Source organism: Ceratotherium simum, chromosome 22 (genome assembly GCF_057802395.1).
Source record: "Ceratotherium simum simum isolate JZ-2026a chromosome 22, ASM5780239v1, whole genome shotgun sequence".
Taxonomy (NCBI): Eukaryota; Metazoa; Chordata; class Mammalia; order Perissodactyla; family Rhinocerotidae; genus Ceratotherium; species Ceratotherium simum.
In genome coordinates, this window is record NC_141921.1 from 48,629,714 (window position 1) to 48,653,555 (window position 23,842).

The 23,842-nt window shown below is 61.2% G+C and overlaps 1 protein-coding gene across 1 annotated transcript in view; it reads right to left on the bottom strand.

Annotated features, from left to right (window-relative positions):
* The window catches only part of TP73 (tumor protein p73), a 71,167-nt gene that overhangs the window by 18,922 nt on the left and 28,403 nt on the right, over nucleotides 1–23,842 (bottom strand). The window contains exon 4 of the mRNA XM_004425512.3: nucleotides 4,173–4,415. Coding sequence (XP_004425569.2) covers nucleotides 4,173–4,415 — 243 coding nt within the window. The remainder of the gene's footprint in view (nucleotides 1–4,172; nucleotides 4,416–23,842) is intronic.

Consider the following 23,842-nt stretch of genomic DNA (forward strand, 5'->3'; position numbering starts at 1 on the left):
CCTCCCTGACCTCAGAGCCCCCTCCCCAAACCTCCTGAACATCAAGGACAGCCTCTTCCCTGGTGAGGCCCAGCCTGGGAGCAGGAGGCTGAGCTAGGCTGGACAGCGTCCAGACACCCCTCGCACCGGGCTACTCCTCCTCTCTGCTCCTCAGGACTCCTGTCACCAGGTGTGTCCATCACTGCCAACCCGTGGGAGGCCCCAGATGGGAGTGGCCATCAGGCCACTGAGGGCCCTGCCGAGGGCCCTGCCCATGCTCCGACCCCCGCAGTGTCCTGGGGAGGACGTGGGACAGGCACAAAGGCACCAGGTGCTGCCATCCTTGGCCCGGTTCCACCCGCCCACTGGTCCAAAGAGCATCAGTGCCCAAGAGTGCCGGCCTTCACCTGAAACCATGATGTTTCACGGCATCTCTCTCTTCCTAAAGCCCAGTCTGTCCTTGAAAGGGACAAGCCTCAGCCAGGACGCTCACAAGCAGGAAACATTGGTGGGGTGCTCTATCCCTGCCCACTGTGCAGCGACACCGCCAGGCGAACTCTCACCTTGCCCTGTCCCTGGTCCCTGGTTTAAAACAGGCTCTCTCGAGGAAGAGCCCCAATCCCTTCTCTGGCTGCTCAGTCATCTTCTGTGGGAGGGGAGGGATCATCAGACCCTGGGCAGCAACCAGGAGAGGCCTGCATTTGTGCGTATGTGTGTGCATGCATGCATGTGTATGCATGTACACTGTGCGCATGTCTGCACGTGTGTTCACCTGTGTGTGTGGTTTAGCGTGTGTGAGTGTGCGTGCATGCACGTGTGTTCACCTGTGTGTGTGGTTTTGCATGTGTGTGAGTATGCATGCATGCACGTAGGTGTATTCACCTGTGTGTATTGTTTTGCATATGTGTGAGTGTGCGTGCATGCACATACGTGTATTCACCTGTGTGTATTGTTTTGCATATGTGTGAGTGTGTGTGCATGCATATCTGTGTGTTTTTGCATGTGTGTGAGTGTGCGTGCATGCACATGTGTGTATGCATGTACACTGTGCGCGTGTACACACACACATGCACGTGCGTTCACCTGTGTGTGTGGTTTTGTGTGTGTGAGTGTGTGTGCATGCACGTGTGCAGGCACACGCATGCCTGTGAGCCGAGGGTGCCAGACGCTTGGAGCCCAAGGAGAACAGGCGGGAGATGTGAGGTCTGACAGAAGCTGGGCAGGGCACATGAACCAGCCTGGGCTGGGATGACCCACAGGGGGCCTCGGCCAGACAGAAGCCAAAGACCCCATTCACAGCTGTGGTCACTTGGGAGCCGGTGAGGGTGTTTTTCCTGAGCGAGCAAAGGAGTGAAGGCAGCAGTCAATTTGGAATTGTAGTTGAGAAAAATATAAATTATCTATCAGTTACCAGCTGGCTGGTGTGGCGGGGGCTGCACACAGCATGATGCAGAGGCCTGGACAGCAAGTCTGGGCAGCACCGGCACAGTCAGACCCCCAGAGCTGTGAGCAGGCAGCCGCCCGGCAGTCCGCTTCCTGCACCTGAGCCACTGTCTGTCCTCCCCCTCCCTGGGCAAGGAAAGGAACCTGCATGGGGTCTGCTCCCAGAGAGCCAAGGTGCCAAAAATCTCATTATCAATGTTTGTCCCGCCTCCACCCCCCGCATAGATAAGGGCTGGGGAGGGGGAACCCCGGACGCTGTCAACAGCCCCCTCCTCCTCAGCTCAGCTCCATGGGAGCATCCAGAGCATCGGAGGGCCCAGGCAGGGAGGGCGGTATCTGCAGCTCCGGCGTGGGGGGACGGGAAGCTGGAGCTTGGAGGCAGAGCCACTGGGCACAGGGGAGCCTTCTCCTGCTCCCGGGAGAGGCTGCCCAGGGCAGACCACTCCATGGGACCACTTAGGGCCAAGACAACTGTGACTAAGCCATGAGCCCCTCCAGCCCTAAGGCCACACACCTGGCAGGCGGTGGTGGAAGCAACTTGGAGGGTGGCAGAGGGCCCCCAGGCGGAGGAGGCAGCTGGCAGCTGGACAGCTCCCGGCCCTCCCTGAGAACCAGCTCAGACCATCTGAGGCGCTCCAAGCCCCCCAGACACTGCAGAGACCCCAGCAGCATCCTCAAACAACGGATAGGAAGGATGCCAGGACCCCCATAGTGCCTGCCAGCACTCCTAGGGGACCAGAAACTCAGGCCCTGATGACAGAAGGTCAGTGCAGGAGGGACTGGGACCCACCCCTTAGAGGGGAAAGAAAGTGCTTAGGAAACAAGTCTGAACATTGAATAGGAGCGGTAGTGAGCCTCCTGTCGCCAGAGGTGTGCAAGTGTGGGGATGCCAACAGGGGCCTCCTAACCTGGCTTTTGGTCACCCAGCTGGACCTCAAAGCTGGGGTGGGGAGACCAGGACCCCATAGGCAATAGAGAACCAAGAGAACCCTCCGGCAGGCACAGATGCTGCTGAACAACGCATCCAGAAGGAGTAGGCTCCGTGGCACCCCATCGCCAACCCTGCCCACCAAGGAAACGATAATAAAGACCACACGCCAGCTCCCACCATGCTAAGCCCCTGCTCCACGGGCGTCATGTCGTTTAAGCCTTATCACTACCATCGATAAGGAGCGTTGGAGAAAAAATTCACAGAAGAGGAAAACGGCACTGACAGGGGTGGGGGCCCTGGACCAGGCGCCTTTCTCGGCCACTGGAAGCCCTGGAGTCGGGCTGAGCCTCAACTCAGCAACGGGCCAGCAGCTGGAGGAGCTTGCAGCCAAGCAAGAACCAGAGACAGCCGCAGGGGGGCTGTGGACTGGAAGGAAGACTCCCTCTGACTGGCCTCTGAGAGCCTGACCCGGGCTACCTGAGGCTCCGCCCCACCTCCAGCCCCCAGGAGCGTGGGAAAACCACAGCCTAGGCCGGCAGGACAGTGGGGACCGTGGGACCAGTTCCTAAAGCAACAGAGCCTCATGGTCATCTGCTCAGTGCTCCTGTGGGGTGGAGATGTGGCCACCCTGCATCTCTGCTCCAGGGTCCCATTTCCGGGGCTAGGGGTGAGCAGGGAGCTGCCGTTCCCCAGAGGAGGTGATGCTGCCCTGTGGCCAGGACCTGCCAGGTGCCCATGGGGTGGGTGCAGAGCAGGGCTCACTCTCCCCCTCCTGCTGGGGAACAGGAGACCCGGAGGACCCTTGGGGCTGCCTTTCCTGCCCAATGCCCTGCCCCACACTTGGAGGGGAGCCTGCGGTCTGTCAGGGGGTCTTGGCGTCCCTGCAGCCTTCATGCTGCCCCAGCGGGCACGTCTGGCAGCCCCTTCCTCTCCCAGCTGCAGTATGACAGTGCAACCCAGGGGCTACAAACACAGCTGCAGGAGCCTGGCCACTGGCTTCCCATGCCAGCACCCCCACTTCCCATCTATCTGTGTGGCTCTGAGCAAGCTACTTTCCCTCCCTGTGCCTCAGTTTCCTTGGCTGTAAAATGGCGCAATAACACATTCTACCTTGTGAGTTGCTGGGTGGTTTCAAGAGTTAATGTAAACTCAAAGTGCTTAGCACAGTGTCCAGCTTTCGGGGAGCAGCCGCCGGTACGAGGGATGTTATCAAAGTTAGCAAAATCCCAACCGGGGCCAGAATGCTCCCAAGGGCACCGTGGCGAGACCTAAGTCCGCAGCTCTGGGGTTCCACCCCGACTTTCCCGTCTCACGCCTGTGCTTGGAAATGACAATGCAGATACCCTGCAAGCAAAGCCCAAACCCTCCGACCACCAGACACTCCTTGCCAACTCCACACTACCTGGAAGAGGCGCCTCCGTGGACCCCAGGGCGGCCTCAGATGGCTCTGGGCAGCACGTGCCTCCTGCCCACCCAGGACGGGGTTCAAACCAGAGCCCCCACCTGCGCGCACGGAAGGATGTGTCTAGACGGACTGTCTCTGCCCCACGGGCCTCGCTGGCGGCCCATGTCCGTCCCCTCTGAGGCCGAGGGAGGCTGGCTGGCTCTGGCCATGGTCCGAGGGGTGGTTACACCCAGACTGCCCAGCCCCAAGACCCGCCTCCTGCCCGACACTCCTCCCGGCTGGCCTCCCTGGCCAGACGGGAACCCTGTGTGGACAGCCGGGCACGCTCGGCCCTCCTTCGGTGCCCAGGACCCAACCACCCTCTGCACACCCTGTGCCCCACAGATGTCCGCTGGGAGTGGGGGTGCAACTCACCGTCCAGGTGGCCGACTTGGCCGTGCTCGACTGCTGGAAGGTGACGTCGAAGTGGTGGGGGCCAGGGTAATCGGTGTTGGAGGGGATGACCGGCGCAGGCGACATGGTGTCGAAGGTGGAGCTGGGCTGCGCGTAGGGCGAGTGGGTGGGCACACTGGCGGCGTGCTCCGGGGTGTAGGGGCTGGTTGAGGCCGCGCGGCTGCTCATCTGGTCCATCGTGCTGCTCAGCAAATTGAACTGGGACTGGCGCGGGATGGGGGAGGAGGGAGGGGGAAACACACAGTCAGGCTGGAGAGTGGAAGCGCCCGGCCGGGAGGTGTCCTGTTACAGGAGCCTTAAAGGGCCAGCGGCTCAGTCATCCCAAATATTCCCTCGGTGCCCCCCCACCCGACAGGTCACTACTTGTGTTGGGATAAACTGACATTCACCTGGCTCTCCCCTCTCCATCAGCCTCCCGGGTGCCAGGGTTTCTGGGGCTCCACCGAGCACACCTGGAGGGAGCTGCCTGTGGGGGCAGGCGGCTCCCAGCCCCTGGACGCTCTTGTGGGCTCTGACTGCACTCTCCAGGGGCCTGGACAGCCTCGCCTCCCGTTCCCCCATTACAGCTCAAAGTGGGGAGACCCCGGCCTCAGGGAGCCAAGTAGTGGGAGAGATGAAGCTGGGGGAGAGGGCGGCCCCAGCATACAGGGTGGGCTTACCCTGGGCTCTGGTGCAGAGGATTCCAGGAGGCCCTGGGGGACGGATCCGGCCCCTAGGTCTGGCCATCTAGGTGGTGTGGTGGGGGTGGGGGCTGAAGGTTAGTGGCTGAGCCAAATAGCTGCTTTCAAAGGGGCTCTTCTAGAAGGACTGCCGCCATCTGCATCAGAATGCCTCCTCCCACCCTCCGCAATTCCCTCCTGCTGGCAGAGTTCTGCCTGGTCCACACTCTGCCCCTACGCAAGCCAAGGGCCCTGGCAGCCCAGCCCTCCCCCAGAGCCACACACCGCAGGAACAGAAATGCGGAGCTGCACGGTTGTGTGTCCCCTGGGTCACCTCACCCTCTGTGGGGTCCTGGGACCCCGAGATGGATCAGCCCCCTTCCGGAGTTAAGGGAGGCCCCAGCGAAGGAGGGAAGGGGTGCCGGCCCCATGCCTCTAATCCAGGGCAGATCAGATCCCACCTGGAGGGCCTGGCAAGAAGACCCCTTCCCCAGTCTGGAGGCTTCAAGTAGGAGGCAGGTTCGGGTTCAGAGGGTAACACAGTAGCTGACATTGGCCAGAAAAGCCTCTAACCGCAAACGCTTAAATGGTTCTTTCTCCGTGCCAAGACGGCGCCGAGGTCTAATTTAATCTGCTTCACAGGCCTGAGGTTGGACTGCTATTATCCCCGGCTTACAGATGAGGAAACTGAGGCATGGGGTGGGGAGTGACTTGCCCAGGGTGATGTGATGGGCCCAGCAGACGACACAGGAGATCAGCCATCCCAGGGGCAGAGACCCTGAGAGCCCCAGGAGGGGTGGGACGGTGAACTGGGGGGGAATTCCATCTGGCAGGCAGAGGGCCTGCGTCCCCATGGGGGCAGTGGGAGCAGGGGTCCCTTGCCTTGTGCCCTTCTTCAGATAGACCCCGCACTCTCCCCTCCACCAGCCTGCCTCCTCCAAATTGAAAAACAAAAGAGCACATTCCTTGGTCTCTCCCAGGGCCACAGGGTGACCCCAGTGCTCAGCCTCTTTTCTGCACCCCAGTCTTTTCCTCCATCAGATGGGTTGGGCCCCCTCCAGCTCAGCACACTGGAGAGCACACATTCCTGGTGTGTCCTTGATAAGGGTCCTCAGAGCCCCCAGGCCCCCTGCCGGCCTGGGGAGGGCAATTCTCAGTAGGAACAATCCTCTGCTGAAGGCTGCCCAGCCTGGAGGAAGCTCAACACAGGCGATGGCTGAGAGAGAGGGAGGTGACAGGCGCCAGGTGGCTGGTCCTTACCAATGCCACAGCCCCGCGCTCCTGGAGGGAAAGCAGAAGCTTTCCTCCGCACTCCAGCCCCAGATGGTAACTGCCACCCGAGTGCGGATGCCCTGGGGCTGTGCCTGCACGTGTAAAACGGGGAGGCCCCAGCACCCACCGCCCCGCCGGGCGGGTGCATGAACAAATTGCGGTGTCCGTACAATGGAATATTATTACTCCGCCACGAGAAAGAAACAAAATCTTGATACATGCTACAACCTGGAGGAAATGCGAGAACATGCCAAGTGAGAGAAGTTCGGCGCAAGAGCATCCATACTGTGTGGTTCCATTTCTATGAAAGTCCAGGGAAGGCAAATCCACAGGGACAGACGCGGACCGGTGGTTGCCGGGGGCTGAGGTTGGGGTGGAGGGCTGAGAGCTGAGAGATGCAAGGTTTACTTTTGAGGTGACAGAAATATTCTAAAATTGACGGTGATAATGGGTACATATATCTGTGAATATAGTAGAAAAAAAAACCCACTGTATTGTACACTTTAAGTAGGTGAGTTGTATGGTATGTAAGTTATAACTCAATAAAGCTACATATTTAAAATAAAACAACAGAGGGACCCAACCCTCACCTCCTCTGCCACCCACTCCAAGAAGACAAGGAGACAGAACAAGCCACCCCCTCCACATGGGGCCTGGGCTGGGGGACCCCCAAGTGCTCTCTCACCCCCCCAGACTGGCAGCGCTGCTCCCAGGGTGCACGCCGTGTGAGCCCGTGGTTGCTGTCTCCCAGACTGGACTGCGGGCCCTACAAGGACAGGCGCTCTATGGGTCATCAACGCGTCCCCACGCGTGGAACCATCCCACACGGCAGCCACGGGGGCAGGTGAGACGTGGTCAGTGCAAAGTGAGCTATGCTGTGGGCGTCAGGGCTCCCCCATTCCAAAGACTCAGTGCCGTGAAAAGAACGTGAAATGAAACATCTCATTCACAATTTCATAGTGATGATGTGCTGACACAAGCATAGTCTGGGATAAATAAAATAAATTATTACATTACTTCCACCGGTTTCTTTTCACCTTTTTTAACGTGGCTACTAGAACACGCAAAATTACATATGTGGCTCTCGTTCCATTCTCCTGGACGGCACTGGACTGGACCATCAGTCAGTGTCCATGGGGCCGAGAGGGACTCGCAGCTATGATTACTGCTATTATTATTATTAGCACCCCGTTTGTGGAGTGTTTCTAACTACAGAGTGGTTACTCAAGAGGTTTGCTGATCGAGGGAAGTAGCAGACAAGTGAATGAATGAATGAATGAATGGCAAAGGTGCGTGTGCTGGGTGGCAGGGCAGCTCCCCCTGGTACAATGGATGCCCAGGAATGAGGTCCAGACATGAGGTCCCACCCCTCCTGCTCAGGGAGGCTGAGAGCCTGGTGAGCCCTGGGCCACCTAGGGCTGCAGGGAGCCTTCCTCCATCCTGGCCTCAGGATTGAGGACAGCCCAGCACACGGTTCCAGGTCTGTCCTCCCCGCTCCATCCCCAACAGGCAGATGGTCATGCCGGCGGGGCAAACAGCCGCTGCCTCCCTGCTCAGGAGGAATGGGAGGCAGCCGCACGACAACATTGTTCAGATTTTAACTTGTCCACATTCTTTACCAATCTGAGGCGGGTGCCAGGGAATTAGTCACTGAACCAAAAGGAGCAGGGCTGATAGGATCTCTACGCCCAGCAGCCACAGAGCTGGAGGGAACCCGGAGGCTTCCAGCAGGCAGGGCCCGTGCGTGTGCGGGAGTCCTAAAGAGGCCGCTCTGCGCAGCAAACTCGGAAACCCGCAGAGCCCTCAACACGGTCCAAGGGGCCTCCAACAGGCTCCCTGGGGAGAGCCGCCCTGAGCAGTAAGCAAGAGAGCAAGCGAGGGTTCGAGGGTCCACGCCCTCCTCTGCAGACCCTCCTCCCTCTGGCCCTCTAGGATGTCAGGCTCAGTGGCACTTTTCACTTGGGTGTCTCAGAAGCTCCCACTTCCCCAGGGGAGCGAGACCACAGCGGCACCGTTTTGGGCCGGCTAGTTCCCAGTGGACGCTGTTGGGGCTGCCCCTTCCCTGGGTCCTGCTTCCCCAGGAGATGGCAGAGATTTCTGTCTGGTTTGCTGCACGCAGCTGTGGCTCTGAGTACGGCAGAGGAAGTGTGGGGGCTACTGCACAGCTCCTCAAGGGCCTTTCCTTCCCTGCCCACAGGAAAGTTCTTTGCATTTCCTTCCTAGCCCGGCTGGGGAGCTTTGCCGGGGTGGCTTCCCCTGGGACCGACCGAGCTGCCGAAACAGGGAAGCGTGGACCCCGGGCAGAGGCCCGTCTCACGTCAGAGGCCCAACACGGCCGCATGGAAGCCCTGAGTGGGGGTTTCCTCCAGAACCAGAGGCCCCGGAAGCCAAGACGAGACCCACTTGGCAGCAGCGAGGAACCCGGGCAAAACCAGGACTTTTTTGGTTTGTTTTGCTTTCAAGAAGAACTCCCAAGAGAGTGGGCTGATTAGGACACGCCCGGCCCGCGGCGGCCCACATGTGTCTACATGTGCGTGCAGGGCTCCTGGGCCCGACCCAAGGAGGGCCGCGAGCCGGTGGGGGTGACGGAGCCAGCCGGTGGCCTCCCCTCCAGCGTCCAGGTCTCGGATGTGCCAGGCCTGCCTCTGAGGCTCCACATCCTGGTGGGTGGTGGGTAGGAGCCCTGGGAGGGGCTCAGGGCCGGGCCGGGGAGAGCGCACCTCCTCCCAGGTCCTCAGTGTGTCCAGTAGAGCAGGACGATGCCAGGGAGCCTCACACACCAGGACCGGGCAGGCCCCTCTATGACGGTCCCTGTCCATTTGCCCCACAAACACGCATTCGGACGCTCTCTGCCAACGTGGAGAGACGCTGGGCAGGGACACAGGACATCAGACCTGCCCTCAGCGTGCGCACAGTCTGTGCACTGTGTGCCCGGGTCAGCCTCCACAGGGCAGCTGGGCTTGCTCCCAGGGTCAGTGCTTCTTAAGCTGGAATCCCAGGGTGGCCTATTTCTGCTGTCAGGCAAAGGCACACACGGGCTGTCTCCCTGGGGGCCACGTGCACGGTGTTCTCATACACAGGGCCCAGAACACACACAGGGATGGAGCAAGGGGCTTAGACATCAGGCTGCAGCCACTGTCTGCAGAGGGAGGAGGTTGACGGATGGGGAGGGGGTGAGCAGAGGCCCCGCTCCCTGGACAGATGTCCTAAACTGTCTGGGCACCACCCCTCCAGGAAGGGAGCTGGCCTCTGCCCAGGACTCTGGGAGTCCCAAGGAATTGAGGATGCTCCTGAGGCCCGAGGGGGCCGCCCTGGGGTGGGATCCCGGTCCTGCTCCTGCCCCACCCCACCCACCTCGTCACCAGCCTCTGGGGCCTCCTCTCCAGTCCCCGTAGATCCGCTGTGCTTGTGGTTAGCACCAGGTTGGGGATAGCGAGCTGGGGACAGCAGGCTTGTAAATGCTCACACACGTGCTTGGCCAGAGTCTCAGGTCTCAACCCCATTCCCAGACCTTGTTGCCTTTGATCCTCCCCATGCCCTGCCCTGGGGGAGGGGGGGGCCTGCAGGGCTGTGACCTCAGCAAAGAATAGGGGCTGGGGGTGAGAGGGCGCGAGGGAACCCGGCTCCCATCTCCAGGGTCAGGCCCTGAGCCCCACCCTCGAGCCAGCTGAGGGTCCTGCTTGCCCACTGGTCTGCCCGCCCGGGGGATCCGAGCTCAGCCCTGCCCTGCAGCCCCTGCTCCACAGGCTGGACATCCCAGCCCAGGACCCCAGGGCCCTTTGTCAGCCAAGCTGGGGTCGGGGATCCCCACAGGTGGGCAGGAGATGGAGGCCCGGGCTGGCCATTCCGGAACAAGGGGCTCTCCTGGTCATCCCATTGCCCACCCCACCACCCTCGGGAGCAGGAGGTCCAGGGAGGGCACCCCACGCAAGGACATGTCCTGGGGGCAGGAGGAGAGGGATGCAGGGACCTCCCAGGTCCAGAAGGGCAGAGCAGAGCTTTAAGATCAGGATACCCGGGGCCAGCCCCACGATGTGACCCAGCGCATCACTCCACCTCCCGAGGCCTCTGTTTTCTCCTCTGCAAAGTGGGGATGAAGTCAAGGTACACCTTGTAGGACGGCTGTGGGACCTTCATCTGCACAGAAGCCCAACAAGACGAGGGCTGCAGACGAGGAAACTGAGGCCAGGTCGGCCACGCTGAGGAGCAGGGGGGGACCCAGACCCTCATTCGCTCACTCAGAAGGCACATGGATGGGGTGATCGGGAGACCCTCGTGCCTCAGGGAGGTCAGTTCCCACCTGTCATGTCACATCTGGCACCGGACTGGATGCTCAGAAACTGGGTTGAATGAACCAGACCCCGAACTCACAAATAGACCCCAAAACCCCTGCGGGCCCACCACGTCCACTCCTGCTCTGGGCACACTTGGTGGTCAAAGGCAGCTCTCGCCACAGCAGCCCTTCCGGGAGCCCCTGGTGGGAGTGGCCACAAAGTGCACCGACCACGGTCCAGGCCAGCCAGCCCCAAGCCCACGAGTGCCCCAGAGCCAGGCCACCTTCCTGTGAGGGCAGGGGGGCATCTCCCCTGCGTCCTCTTCTGAGCCCCCAACCAGATCACCATCCCAACAGCCAGTGAGTTCTCCAGGAACAGGGCTCTTCCTGCTCCAAGGGATCGGTCCTTTCATCGTAAGCCGGACTTCGTGGTTTTATAAGTATCCCATTTTATGTGTTTATCTATTTAAAATTTGTAAACCATCTCATATGATTTTTTGGGATGTAGATGGGAAATAAATTGTTTTTTTTAAAGTCTGTGCCTTTGGGGCCAGACCCGTGGCGCAGCCGGTGAAGTGCGCGTGCTCCACTGCGGCGGCCCGGGGGTTTGCCGGTTTGGATCCCAGGCACGCATGGACGCACCGCTTGTCAAGCCATGCTGTGGTGGCGTCCCTTATAAAGTGGAGGAAGATGGGCACGGATGTTAGCCCGGGGCCTGTCTTCCTCGGGAAAAAAAGAGGAGGATTGGCAGATGTTAGCTCAGGGCCGATCTTCCTCACAAAAAATAAATAAATAAATAAAGTCTGTGCCTTTTATAAGCCACAGGAAGGCCAGCTCACTCAGCCTGCATTCATTTGTATTTGTGGCAGAAATGGAGGTTTCATGCTTGTAAGACTTTTACTGTTCTTTCAAGGTTTGGTCAGGATGATACCCTCACACAAAGCATCCCTCCTAAGACCCTGAAAGGGAGGCCTGGCTGCTGAGGTGGTACGATCAGTCCTCCATCCTTTCCCCAGATGCCTGATGATGGGGAATGAGGACATTTCCAAAACCCTTCCAAAGAAAACCAAGGGCCCGAATGCACCTCCGAGGAAAATCCACCTGTGACCTTCCTGGATGTGGAAGGTGGTGAACCACAGGGCCTGAGGCTTCACAAGTCCCTCCCTTCTTCCTTCCCTCCTTCCCTTCTCCCTCCCTCCTGCTCCCCCTCCCTCCCTCCAGACCTTGTTGAGTCCCCACACTGGCCCGCCTGCCGTGGCTGCTGCTCCCCGAGCTCTCGGGCCTTGCAAACACATCTCCCTTCACAGCTCCAATGAATGGTCTTCGCGGATCCCCCGTGCACCCAGCATTCACTGGTGTTCACTGGAGCAGCCACACTGCTGGCCTAGGGCAAGGCCTCCCCTGGCTCTGTTCTGGCCACATCCTGCAGCCTCTGACCTGACAGGCACCCTGGCCTTCACCTCACTCCCCCCAGCCCCTCTCCACTCCCAAGCTGGATTCTGCCCTCCAGCCTCCAGGCAGGCTCAGAGCCCACCTCCCCAGACCCCTCCTCCAGCAGCCTGGCCTGGCTGGCCCCTCCTGGCCAGGAGCTGAGCTCAAAAGGCAAGGTGCACAGATCTGTCCTTCCCCAGGTCGGGCAAGCTTCCGTGGTGGGAATTATGTCACGGGGCCCCAGGCTCGGCAGGAGAATCAGGAGACTGGGGTCCTGAGCCCCAGCATCACCATGGCCTGGCCACGTGGCCCCTCTCTGTGAAAAACGGAGTGAACAGTGTCAGCCAAGGCTTCCTCACGAGACCAGAGTGAGGATCCAAATCGGAGCGGGGCTGACTGCGAGGGCCTCTATGGTGACCAACGCAGGGAGAGGGGGCCGCTGGAGGAGCCCCGGACTCTGTTGGGCCCTCGGCCCAGACTCTCCTCCCCAGATCACCACTGAGCTGGCTCCCTCGCCTCCTACTTAGACGTCGCCTGGGGGGGGGGGCAGCCCAGCACTCCCCACTCACGATACACAGTTCCGCCCGCCCCGGGCATCTACCGTGTTGCTGATCATTCTGCTCCCTGCACTGGGAGAGGAGCTCTGAGCCGGGCAGACACGAGTCTGTGTTATCACGACTGTTGCTACTGCGTGGTGCAAGGTGGGCACCAGCTCCGGGTTTGAGGCCCTGGGGTCTGATATCAGAGGGGTCTGCCTGGAGCATCCTGGGGAGGGTCAGCCAGGCCCCCTCTCCCTGAGGTTTCTCTCTCCACCACCCCTAGGCAGATGTCTGCTCTGACCCCCTGTGCCCCCATGCTCCCAGGAGAATGCTAAGACCAGACTTTTTTATAGGGTATGAAACTTCAAACTCCCTGATCTTCTCCCGCAGGCATGTCTGGGCTTGGGTGCAGCCTCACCCAGAGGTGAGCGACTGACATGCAGGCTGGGCTTCAGCATGGAGATAACCCATCCCTCCCGAAACAAGACCTCCATCCCGCTGGTATTTCCCACAGTATCTCCCGGAGTCTGTGATTAAATGGATGGAAATGCCAACAAGATTCGACTTGTGCTTGGGGGGGAAAGCTCCCTCTCCTCCTGAAAATATGCACATACGCGCTCTCTCCTCTCACTGGGGCTGAGGCAAAGCCTTGCCCAATCCTACGCCAGGGCCATGTGGAACTTTCCACACCTCACGCCGGAGAAACATGCCCCCAGAAGCCCCGCTCAGCTGCCGAGGCGTGTGTCTGCAGGACCGTGAGGCCCAGGGCCGCCTCCACCTGCAGACAGCGCTGTGGAGACGAGTGAGGGTGGGCCGACTGGACCGGAGAGCATCCGCAGGGCCCCGGTTGGGTCTCCGGGCTGCAGCCTTCTGGGCTCTTCGGAACTGCCCATGAACAGGCAGGTGGCCCAAGGGATGCAGACTTTATTTAACCAACAGGAAATGGGCCCAGTTCAGGCCCAACCTCCGAGGATGCCGAGAACCTGGAATGAAGGTGGGGCATTCTGGCATAGCTTCCCTCCTCCCTGAGCACCGCTGGGGGACGATCGGCCTTCCCACCTCCCTGCCTGCAGCCCCAGAGCCTGGCCCAGGTGTCAGCCCTCACATCCTTTATGCATCTGTGCATCAGTCTGTCTGTCTGTCCTACAGATGCTAATCAGGCCCCGCCTGCACCAGACATCGTGGGGGATGCTGAGGCCACTTTGGGCCAGTCAGCAGGGTGGCTGCCCTCCTCAGTGGGGGAGAGTAAGATGAGCAGACGGACGGAGAATTTGGATTGTGACAAGTGCAACGAAGGTCACAGGGAGAGTGAGGTGGGAGTCACGTGTGTGCCACTGTGGACGGCCCTCCGCCATGGCATTTGAGCTGAGACACAAAGATGGAGGAAAGCAGCCCAGAGAGCTGGGGGAGGGCAATCCAGGCAGAGGCAGCCGCCCTCAGTCCTGGTTCGCTCATTCCCTCCCCAGTTCAGGCCTCTGGAGGGACAGACAGGCCAACCCAGCTCCTCCCACCAGCTCTGTGACCCGGACCAGCTTCCCGGCCGGTGAAGATGGCTCATCCCTTCAACACTGTCCCAGGCGCTGGGAGACAGCAGCGGGATGCAGAGGCCCACACCCTCCCCCAACTTGTCTCCCGAGAGGCGATGACAGCAAAGAAACCAGCAATGAGCGAGCAGGGGGCTCGCGGCTTCAAAACAGGCAGCCGGGCAGGGGTGCCCAGGCCAGGGGACTCTCTACAAGGCAAAGGCAGCGATTAGTGGAGTCCCGAAGGAGGGTACTGGGCAGGGCCTGGGGAAGAGCAGCGGGCAGAGGGCCTGCAGCTGCAGGAAGGGCCGGGGGGCAGGGCTGAGTGCAAGAGCTGGTCAGAGAAGCAGAGCCCTCCCTGCCGGAGCAGAGCGTGGCTGGAGCCTGTGGGAGGCAGGGGGCGGGGCGGGGGGAGTGGGGGGCATTGAGCCGAGGAGCAGTGTAGCTCAGTCCAGGGTCCCTCTGGCCCCGAGTCAAAGGCAGCGACGGGGAGACCTGTGAGTCGTGTGGGAGCAGTGCGGGGGCCTGGCACCTTCAGAGGTCACGCTGACGGCCCCTAATAAACAGGACATTGGGTGTTGCACGCAGGGGTCAAGAACAGCTCAGCGTTTGGCCTCAGGGAGGAAGAGCGGATTCCCACCAGCTGAGACAGGACGTGTCACCCACGGGGGAAGGTGGGAGCTCAGCTTGGGCGGGTAAGTTGAGGTCCCACCAGACATCCACATGGGGATGCAGAGAGGCGGCTGGCCCTCAGGGGAGGCCGGGCTGCCACGGGGACTTCGGGGTGGGCGCAGACCCTGGCTGAGGGGGCAGGAGTGCGAGCAGGTGGAGCGCATCAGGCGCAGCGAGCCCAGAGAATGGGGTGACCCATTCTCCATCCCCCTGCAGCAGGCTCTGGGATCTCCCTTCTGGAACAGTCAGTCCCTCCCCAGGCCCCAGAGAGCCTCTCACCCTCGCAGCCCAAGGTCCCAAGGTCCCAAGGTCGGGGTGCCTTGTGGCTGCCCCTCCATTCCTCAGCCCAGTCCCTGCTCAGCCACTCCCAGTTCAGCTCTGTCGTCTCCAAAGGAACACCTCCTGCCGGGGTCCCAGTGGTCCCTGTTCCTTTTCTATCCTGGCTCTCTCCCACCACTTGGGCGGCGTCCCCGGCTGCCCTTCCCTGTCTCCTCGGCACCCTCTCCTGGCTGCCCCAGCTGCTCCCTCATCTCCTTTACGGTGTCTCTCCCTCTGCCCATCTCCAACTTGGAGAGCCCAGTGTTGGAGCCCAAGCCTCGATCTCCTCTCCAGTTACTCTCCCTTGGTGCAGCCCCCACCCAGCCCTGACTGTAAACCCCACCAATGCTGGGACTCTCCACTGGTCATCTCCACCCATGCCCTCCAGCCCCCAGGACACCTGCCCCAGAGGGTCCAAGCGGCCCCTTATGTCCAGCCAACGTGGCCCAGACTCCTCACCCTCCCTCCCGCCTGCAAGGCTCAAACAAAACCTTGACATTTTCCTGGATTCCTCTCCTGCCCTTATTCTGAACGTCATCTTCAAACTCCCATCTGACTGCCTCCCACACCTCCCCTTGATGCCCCCTGGTCTGGGACACTTCTCAGGTCCAGCCTGCTTCTGGACATCCCCTCCCTCCCTCCCGTGACTTCAGGAAGTCCACACCTCCCTCTTCTCCCTCCTTCCCCTCCCCCTCCTCCCCTCCTCTTCTTCCTCCTCCTCTCTTCTCTTCCTCTCCCGCCTCCCCTCTCTCCTCTCCATCCCCCTCCTCCCCTCTCCTCTTCCCCCTCTTCCTCTCCGTCTTCCTCCCCCTGCTCCTCTCCTTCTCCTCCTCCTCCCTTCCTCTCCATCCTCCTTTTTCTCCTCCTTCCCTTCCTCTTCCTCCTCTCTTCCCTGCCTGCTGCTCCTTCTCACCTGTGAGAAGGCTGAAGAGCATCTCACACACAACACAGTTGAAGCAGAACACCTCCTTTTCACTCCAAATCCCCCCTCTGCAGTTGCCCATCTCAATAAATGGCCACTCCCTTCACCCAGTCACCTAGGTCCAAACCTCGGGTCACCCCTACCCTCATACCCAGTTTATCAGCAAATCCCATCCAGAACGGGGCTCTCTCCACCTCGCCTGCTCCCACCCAGCCCAAGGTGCCAGCATCCCTCCCTGGATTATCCCAGCTCCCAGCGTCCGCCCTGCCCTCCTGTGGTCTGCTCTCAGCACTGCAGCAGAGGCTCCTAGAACCCGTGTGGGTTCGTGTCCCTCCCGCCTTGGTATGCCCTTGTATGCAGTAGGCGCTTAGTAAATATTTCTTGACGCACGGATTGGCTTTTCCCACCTGGGGCCCTTCCTGCCCAGAGGCTGCACTGTCTGTGGGAGCAGAGGGTGACCCTGACCCACGTTCTCAGTGGCTCTGAAGCCCTGTGCCCTCTCACGCATCTCACACTGCTCCGGCTCAGAGATGACCGTGTTCACACAGCACACACCACGCACGCCCACCCCTGGCCGGGCCCAGGGACGGCAGAACGGCCCCACCCAGTCGCTCCTGATCTGGCTCACAATGACCCTGCAGCGCAGACAGGGCCGGCCCGTCAACAGAGACAGGCCCAGGAAGAGCCAGCAGTGTCTGATATTGCCCTTGTTTATCTTTTGAGACTCTAGAGCCCTGACAAACAGCGAAGCAGCGAAGGCCAGGAGGAGGCTGGGTGGGGCCGCCGGACGCCCACCGGAAAGAGTAGTGAATGGGAAAGCAGAGGTTTCCGACCGGGAAAAGTCAGAGAGTCCCAGGGGCCCGGCTCTGGACCGCTCATCTGCGAAGCACCCCCCTGAGCGCGTCCTCGGCTCTTTCCTGTGCCATGAGCGCCTGGTCCCCACCACGCCCCAAGCCCCACATCCGTGCCAGCTGAAGGACCCCAGTAAGCGGGAGTCGCCAAAGCCATGGCAGGGGTGGGTTTCAGCCCTCACCGGGAAGGACGGCCAGCAAAGCAGACCGAGAGTGCAGCTAAGCCCTCAGGATCAGACTCCGTGGCCCCACTGAGCCCCCAGCACAGAGCGGGCTGAGCAGAGATCGTGGTAGCACCATCCTGCTCCCAGGTAAGAACCGGGGCTCAGAAAGGTGGGTCCTGCAGGAAACCCCGCCAGGAGCTCTGACAGCACCCTGCAGCTCCATGCTTCCTTCCCGGCCTGGCGGGCCCAGCGGGCTCTCAATAACAACAAAGGTGACCAAGTAAGCTTTGGGCCAAGTACCATTTCCTCTCTCGAGACATTCGCATGCAGCGGGAAGGGTCTGGAATACTCTCCCTCTGGGACAGAAGCAGGAGACAGACACTTTGACAAACCAGCATGTCCCAGCCCAGCCCACCTGCCCAGGGAAGGGGCTCTGCCTTCTACCTGTCCCAGATACGAACCATCGGACCATCGGAGCTGCTCGATGGACACCTGCTGACTGAACAAACGAACAAATGAAGGGACCACAGTTACTGTTGGTCCACAAAGAAGCCTAGTGATGACAGGGTTGGCCACTGCTGGTCCCCAAGGCACAGGGAGTAGCAGTGGGGTGGATGCCAGCGGCTTCCCATGTACCCACCGGCTGGGAGGTGATGCTCCACGGCCCAGAGCAGCTGGTCTCTACGTGTCCCCAGCCCCCAGCCCCGGGAAAGGCGCCACAAAGCAGCCGTGCCCAGCCTCGGCTGACTTATACTGAGATAACCACTCATTCAAGAGAAAATGCAACACCAGAGTCCCCTGAGTCCTCAGGGCTTCACAGCCGGCTGGGCAGGAGCACTGGCCTCCAGGGCCTGGGCTTTCTGGCTCTGCCTTGGGTTCCATGCGTGACAATCAGACACCCTCACAGCAGGAAGACAGCCCCTCCTGGCTCACAGGCCGCCTACATGGGGAGTCTGGGGGCACGAGGCTGCTCCCCAGGGAGCCCCCGGCCTGCCGTGTGAGCCCGGTGACATGCGTTGGTGGACAAAGGAATCAGTGAATGAGTGAGTGACAGACGGGAGAGAGAGAGGAGGAAGAATGCCCCCTCCCCACTCCAGCAGTGGCCCATTCGGGGACAGCCACTTCCTTTCCCAGGGCTGGGTTTCAGATAAAAAGGTCGTGCCGGGGGTGTGGAGAGAGGCCATGGAGTTTCCAGACTCGAGTGCACGGAGCTAGTGCCCGGATCAGGCCGTGTAAACAGGTCTCCCACACCCCTCACCCCTCCCGGCCAATGTGCACTGGCACTCTTCCCATGGCCTTGCCGTGTGCCCACAGGCACAACCACACATGTACCTATCTCAGTACGCAATGTGCACACCAACACACACACACACACACACATTCTCACTCACACGCACATCCATGCTCAGACACACTCATGCACATAAACACACACGTGAGTACACACACACACCTAAACACACCTGTGCACGCACGCACACTGCCGAGAGCCCACAGGTCTCCAAAGGCTGCCGCCCCCTCAGGTCTTTGTGGCTCTGCACTCACGGCTCCTGTCCTCTGCCCAAAGAGCTTGGGGACACCTGGACTCTGTCCAACTGTCCATCCTGTCCCTCTGCCCACTGCTGGGTCTCCCGCAGGGCACATAGTACCAGTGGGCCCTACTCTATCTGCCTCAGTGGCAGGAAAAATGGCCCTGCGTGGAGCAGCTGTGCCCCACCCACCACCTGCTCAATTAGCAGCCTGGTGCCTGCCTGGCCCCAGGGACCTGGCAAGTCTGGAAATGAGCCCAGGTCCCCGGGGCTCAGGCCACAGGGGCCAAGCGCAGGCTGCAGTCACTTCCTTTGCCTCTGCTAGGCCAGCTGCCCCTCCATGAGGGTGCAACAGGACGCCTTGAGGCCAGCCTGCTGCAAGTCCTCGACCTGGAGCTCAGACCCACACCAAGCCAGCCCTCAACGGGCAAGAAACGCTCCTGCCACTGCTGCCAAATGAGCAGATTCCCAGGTGAGGATGCTCGTGGCCTGGGATCAGGCGGTGACATCTTCACAGCCCAAGCCCTGGGAGCAAAGATAACCTCCCGGGTACGCTGAGCTCCTGGCTGCTGGGGGAGGGCAGGGCAGGGCAGCCCCAGAACCCTGAGCCTGGGACAGAGCCACAAGCCTAAAGCCAGGGAGCGTCGGAAACCCCCACGTCAAGAGGCAGCCACCCAGCCCTGACCAGACAGCACCCTGCCTTCCTCTCCCTGGCTGTTGGTCCTGCCCAGCCAGTGGGCGCTGCTCCTCAGAGCTTCTCCAGGATGGGCAGACCTCTGCCTCCATGCCAGGGACCTGCCCCCAGCCCCTCAGCTCCTCCCGCCTGCCTCTGCTCACCCCAAATGGTGACACCCCAACGGCAGCAGGTGCCTGACCAGGGGGACAGACAAGAGAATGCCCCCCTGACCCCTGCATCATGGTGGAAGCCCCACCAAGCGTCCTGAGAAGGATAGAGACAAGGGTCCCCGAATAGATCAGAAGGGCGCACGGGGCACACCTACCGTGGTGAAGTGCTGCATGGGGTCACTGACGTACAGCATGGTGGGCGCGTGAGGGTCTGCACACACCGGGGAGCAGGTGTGCCGAGGGGCGAGGCATGGGTCTGGGTGGCTGGGGGGCGAGGGGTAGAGAGGTGGCCGCCCGGCAGGGTGGGCCCAGGCGGAGAGGCTCCGTGGCTAGAGGAGCAGGGGCCGAGGATGCTCCGGAACATGTGGGCTGTTTGTTGGCATTTGCGCTCTCTCCATCTCCCTTAGTTCTGTCAACGAGCTGCATCCAACAACAAAACAGGGGCCCACCCCTTTATTCCTCATGACTATTCATTAGTCCAGGGCAGGCCTCAGCTTGCCCACTGCTGTGTTGGACCGCACCAAGGAGGCTGCATGGGGAGGGGACAGTGCGCCGGGCTGGTGGCCGGCTCCATAATTAAGCCGCGCCCGCCTGCTCCTGAGACGACACCCACAGGAGGCCCTAGGGGCCACGGGCCTCCACCCCTGAGCACGAGGGGGTCAGCCTAGGTCCTTGAGACCTCGGTAGGCAAGGCCGGGCCACCCCAAAGGAAAAAGATGGTGCCGTGCCCCCAGCATCCAGGGCGGAGCAATCTCCCTCCTGCCCAGGGAACATGGTGGTCCACCAGGCCCACGCCAAAGGGCCGATTGGAGAGGAGAAGCCCTCAGGGAGACTGTGCTCCCCGCTGGACCCACAGGCAGCCTGGCGACAGAATAAGCAGCCCGGGCATGGCCCAAAGCCGAGGATCGAGTCAGAGAAAGCAGAGCCCATGTGCCCCAGGCCCTGCTGCCGCCAGCCTGTTCCTGCTGGTGCGGAGCCCCCGGAAACAGAGGGATAGAGGGACGTGGCCCGGAAGGAGGATCGCTGCGGCCCCGGCCATCGCAGCGCACTGATGGCCCTCGGCGCTACCAGGGGTCTCTGCAATGGTGGCCACCTAGCCCGGGGCTTCACGGGGGTCACCCCCACTGCCTTTCTGGAGGAGTCTGAATTTCCATTCTAATCTAACCATCTCTAGTACAAAGTTGCCCTTGGCCAGACTTTGCTGTGGCTGGAATCCCCCCTGGACGCAGGCAGGGCGTCAGTTTCGCACAACTAAGTCATGAGAAGGTGGACGCACTGACCTTGTTTCCAAGCCCCCAAGCACAGCTGCATCTCCCGACAAAGCTTAAAAGCACTCGGGGTGCTGGAAAGATGGCGCCAAGAGCCTTGTCTTCGGCCTGTTCTTGCCACGTCCCCAACCACTTTCCGGTTCCAGGGAGCTAGGAGCAGCCGGTGTTAGGCAGGGGGGCTCAACCTGCAGTCCACCAAGGAGCCCATTGCCATGTCCAGTCCCCCGCTCCTCGGCTGACAGGGAGGGAGAATCCGGGCAGGGGCCGTGCACCCAGGCGCTGCCCCCCGAGGCCCTGGGCCAGAAGACCCCAGCTCAGGCTCAGGGAACCTTGGCAGCGGCAGCCAGAGGCACGACCTAGCACACCTGGCGCACACAGGCTGGACTCCCATGACTCTGTGACTCCGTGTGGCTATAGCTCCCAATGCAGAGGCCTCCCTCCCTCACAATGAGACAATCAAGGAAAAGAGGTTTGTAAGATAGACAGATGTTTGGGAAGGGGGTCTGCAGTGGGGCCCAGGTTGGAAGTTCTGGCCGGAGGCAGCAGCCGAGGGCCTTCCTTGCCCAGGATGCTCGTAGACGGAAAGGCCTGGGGCGGGGAGCCCCCAGTGCTGCCCCAGGAGGGTCTGCCGTTCAGTGAGGTTCCTGTGGGATGTGGCTGGGCCTTGCTGCAAAGCAGGCCTGGGGTGGGGGTGCCTCTTGGGCTGGGCAGGTGGGCTGGATGGAGGGACATGAGAGCCAGCTGGAGAGGGGGCAGGCCCTGGGTTCCAACCCCCACCCCCCACAGGGCGTTGTGCAAAGCTGGGCGCCCTCCCCGACATCTCGCAGCTGGGCGCCTTCGCCTGTCAAGGGACAATCTATTGGAAAAGAGCCCCAGCTGAGGCTCTGTGCACAGGGGCCGGCTCAGGGAGGTCGGGGAAGGCCGGCCGTCTTCTTAATTGTACCAGTTTTATAAATAGCCAAAAGGGGAGAGCAAAGGGAAGAAGAATTTGAGGTGAAAGACACCAGGAATGGGCAAAGGGTAGCACAAAGCAGAGACTCAGGTGTGGGGCCTCAATCCCAATGTGGCTCCCAGGTACATGCCCTGCACACCCCCTCCTCTTGGTGGGGGGGGGCACTGTGAATGTGATGACATCACCTGTGACCTGGTTATGAACCAGTAGACACTGAGTTGATCAAAAGGGAGATTATCCAGGTGGGCCTCACCTAATCAGGTGAGCCCTTCAAAGAGGTCAGGGAGACATCTTCTGATGGCCTTGAGGAGCAGAATGCCAGGTTGTGCAGGGGCCATGTGGCAGGGGATGGTGGGTGGCCTCTAGGAACTGAGAATGGTGGCCCTCAGTCAAAAGCCAGCAAGAAAGAAGGAACCTCAGTTCTACGGCTGCAAGGAAGTGAATTCTGCCAACAACCAGAGCCTGGAAGAGTCTCCCAGCCTCAGATAAGATTGGGTCCTGGCTGACACTTTGATGGCAGCCTGGTGAGACCCTGAGCAGGGGACCCTGTGGAAACACGCAGGACTCCTCATCCACAGAAACTGAAGTAATAATTGGAGTTGTTTCAAGTTTGTGGTGACTTGTTACACAGCAATAGCTAACTAATACACCAGGAGAGTGAGGCGTCAAGCAAAGACCGTGGGCAGAAGGAGGCCAGGGCTCTGTGGGAACCCGGGCCACTGGGATGGCCCAGGGGTGGCCTTGGCCTCACTCTGCTTGGGGCTCAGGCCTGCAGGGCACAAGGCTGGGCCCCAGGAGGAGCTGCCCACACATGTGCCCTCATCTGGAAGCTGCCCAGCAGGAGGCAGGGCCAGGCAGGCCTCCTGTCTTGAGCCCTGGAGGAAGCACTGGAGGCAGGGGGTCCAGGGCAGAGGGGCCACATCCTGCCCACACTGCAGGGGCACTCCTTGAGGAGGCTCGGGGCACTGGGGCCTGAGAACCAGCACTGTCCTCTCCACGTGAGCCTGGGCCAGGCTGGGGTGCCCAGCACGACTGAGAGTGAGTTTCCACCTCTAAACGCACCAGAGCATCACCCACGTCCTGTGCATTGACCCCAAATCCTGGCCATCCAGGGGACAGGGACAGGGCAGCCGGGGCCTCTGTCCCCAGGAACTGGGCCTCCTCCTTGCTCAGTCCTCGCTGCTTCCTCCAGGTGGCCTCCCAGGCGGCCCCACTGGGCCCTGCGCACCTGCTCTTCTAATTCTCACTTACTGGGGATTCCACCCCACCGAGCACTTCCACAGGACTCGTGGCAGGAGGGACGAGGTGGGACATTTCTTTTCTTCCACCTGCACAGGATGGCACAATTCACCAGAGGGGCACCAGCGCTGTGCCAGCTCAGGGCCAAATTCCTCACACCCATCCTGACCACCCATAGGCTGGTGGCTCTGTCCCACCCCAGGAGGCCGTTCTGGGACCTGGTGGCTGGCCGGGGCTCAGCTCCGTCCACCCCAGAGGCCCTTCCCACTGACGCGTATTGAAGGAAGGGCTGGTTGGGGCTCACTGGCGGAGGTGGGGGGGCTGGGGGTCCCAGAGCTGACTATGGGGAACTGAGCCACTCCCCGCCCCCGAGCTCCATCCCTGCCCTTCCTGGGGGCTGCAGACCCTCCTTGGAAGGAGGAAGGGTCCTTTCCCTCCCTCTGCCCACCTGACCCCTTCTGGGGGCTGGCCCAGTTTCCTAATAATTGTTACTCTGGGAAGTGTCCACACCATGCCCTCCCTTCTCCTGGGCCTGGGGAGAAATGCTCCCTCCCAGGCCAGGAAGACCTGCCCTGGGTGACTGCAGGGGTCTCAAGCCCCAAGGGTCTGCAGGTTCTAACCCTGTGTTAGAGCTGAGAATGGAGGTCCCTCTGCGCAACTTGCTGTGGGCACCTGAGGAGGGTGCAGTGGGGCATCAGCCCCGCCTGCCACCTCTGCCGGCTGCAGCACGCCCCCCCCCCCCCCGTGGCCCACCTGCCCGCCACAGCTGTCACCAGAGAAAGGCGCCAGGAGAGGTGGGAAGGGGCCCAGGAAGGGAGGGAACAGGCGCGGGCAGCCAGGGCCAGCAGGAAGCTCTCAGACCCTTGCAGGACCAATAGGAGAGGCAGCCCCACAGACTCTGCAGGGGAGACTGGGGACGAGAAAGGAGAGCCGCTGGCCCAGCGAGCACCTGCCGTCTCCCCTTTCCTCCAGCTCCCCGTTCACACATCCTCAGAGCTGGGAGGGGGCTCCCTCCCAGAGCTGCCCTCCTTTTGTCCCGGGAGACACGAGACTCAGAGGGGATGGCCCAAAGCCCAGACCCAGCACCGTGATAGGCGGGAAGCAGGATTCCTGCCTCCTAGGCGCCTTCTCACTGCCTGCTCCGGACACCCCGAGCGCTCACGCGGGAGTGCT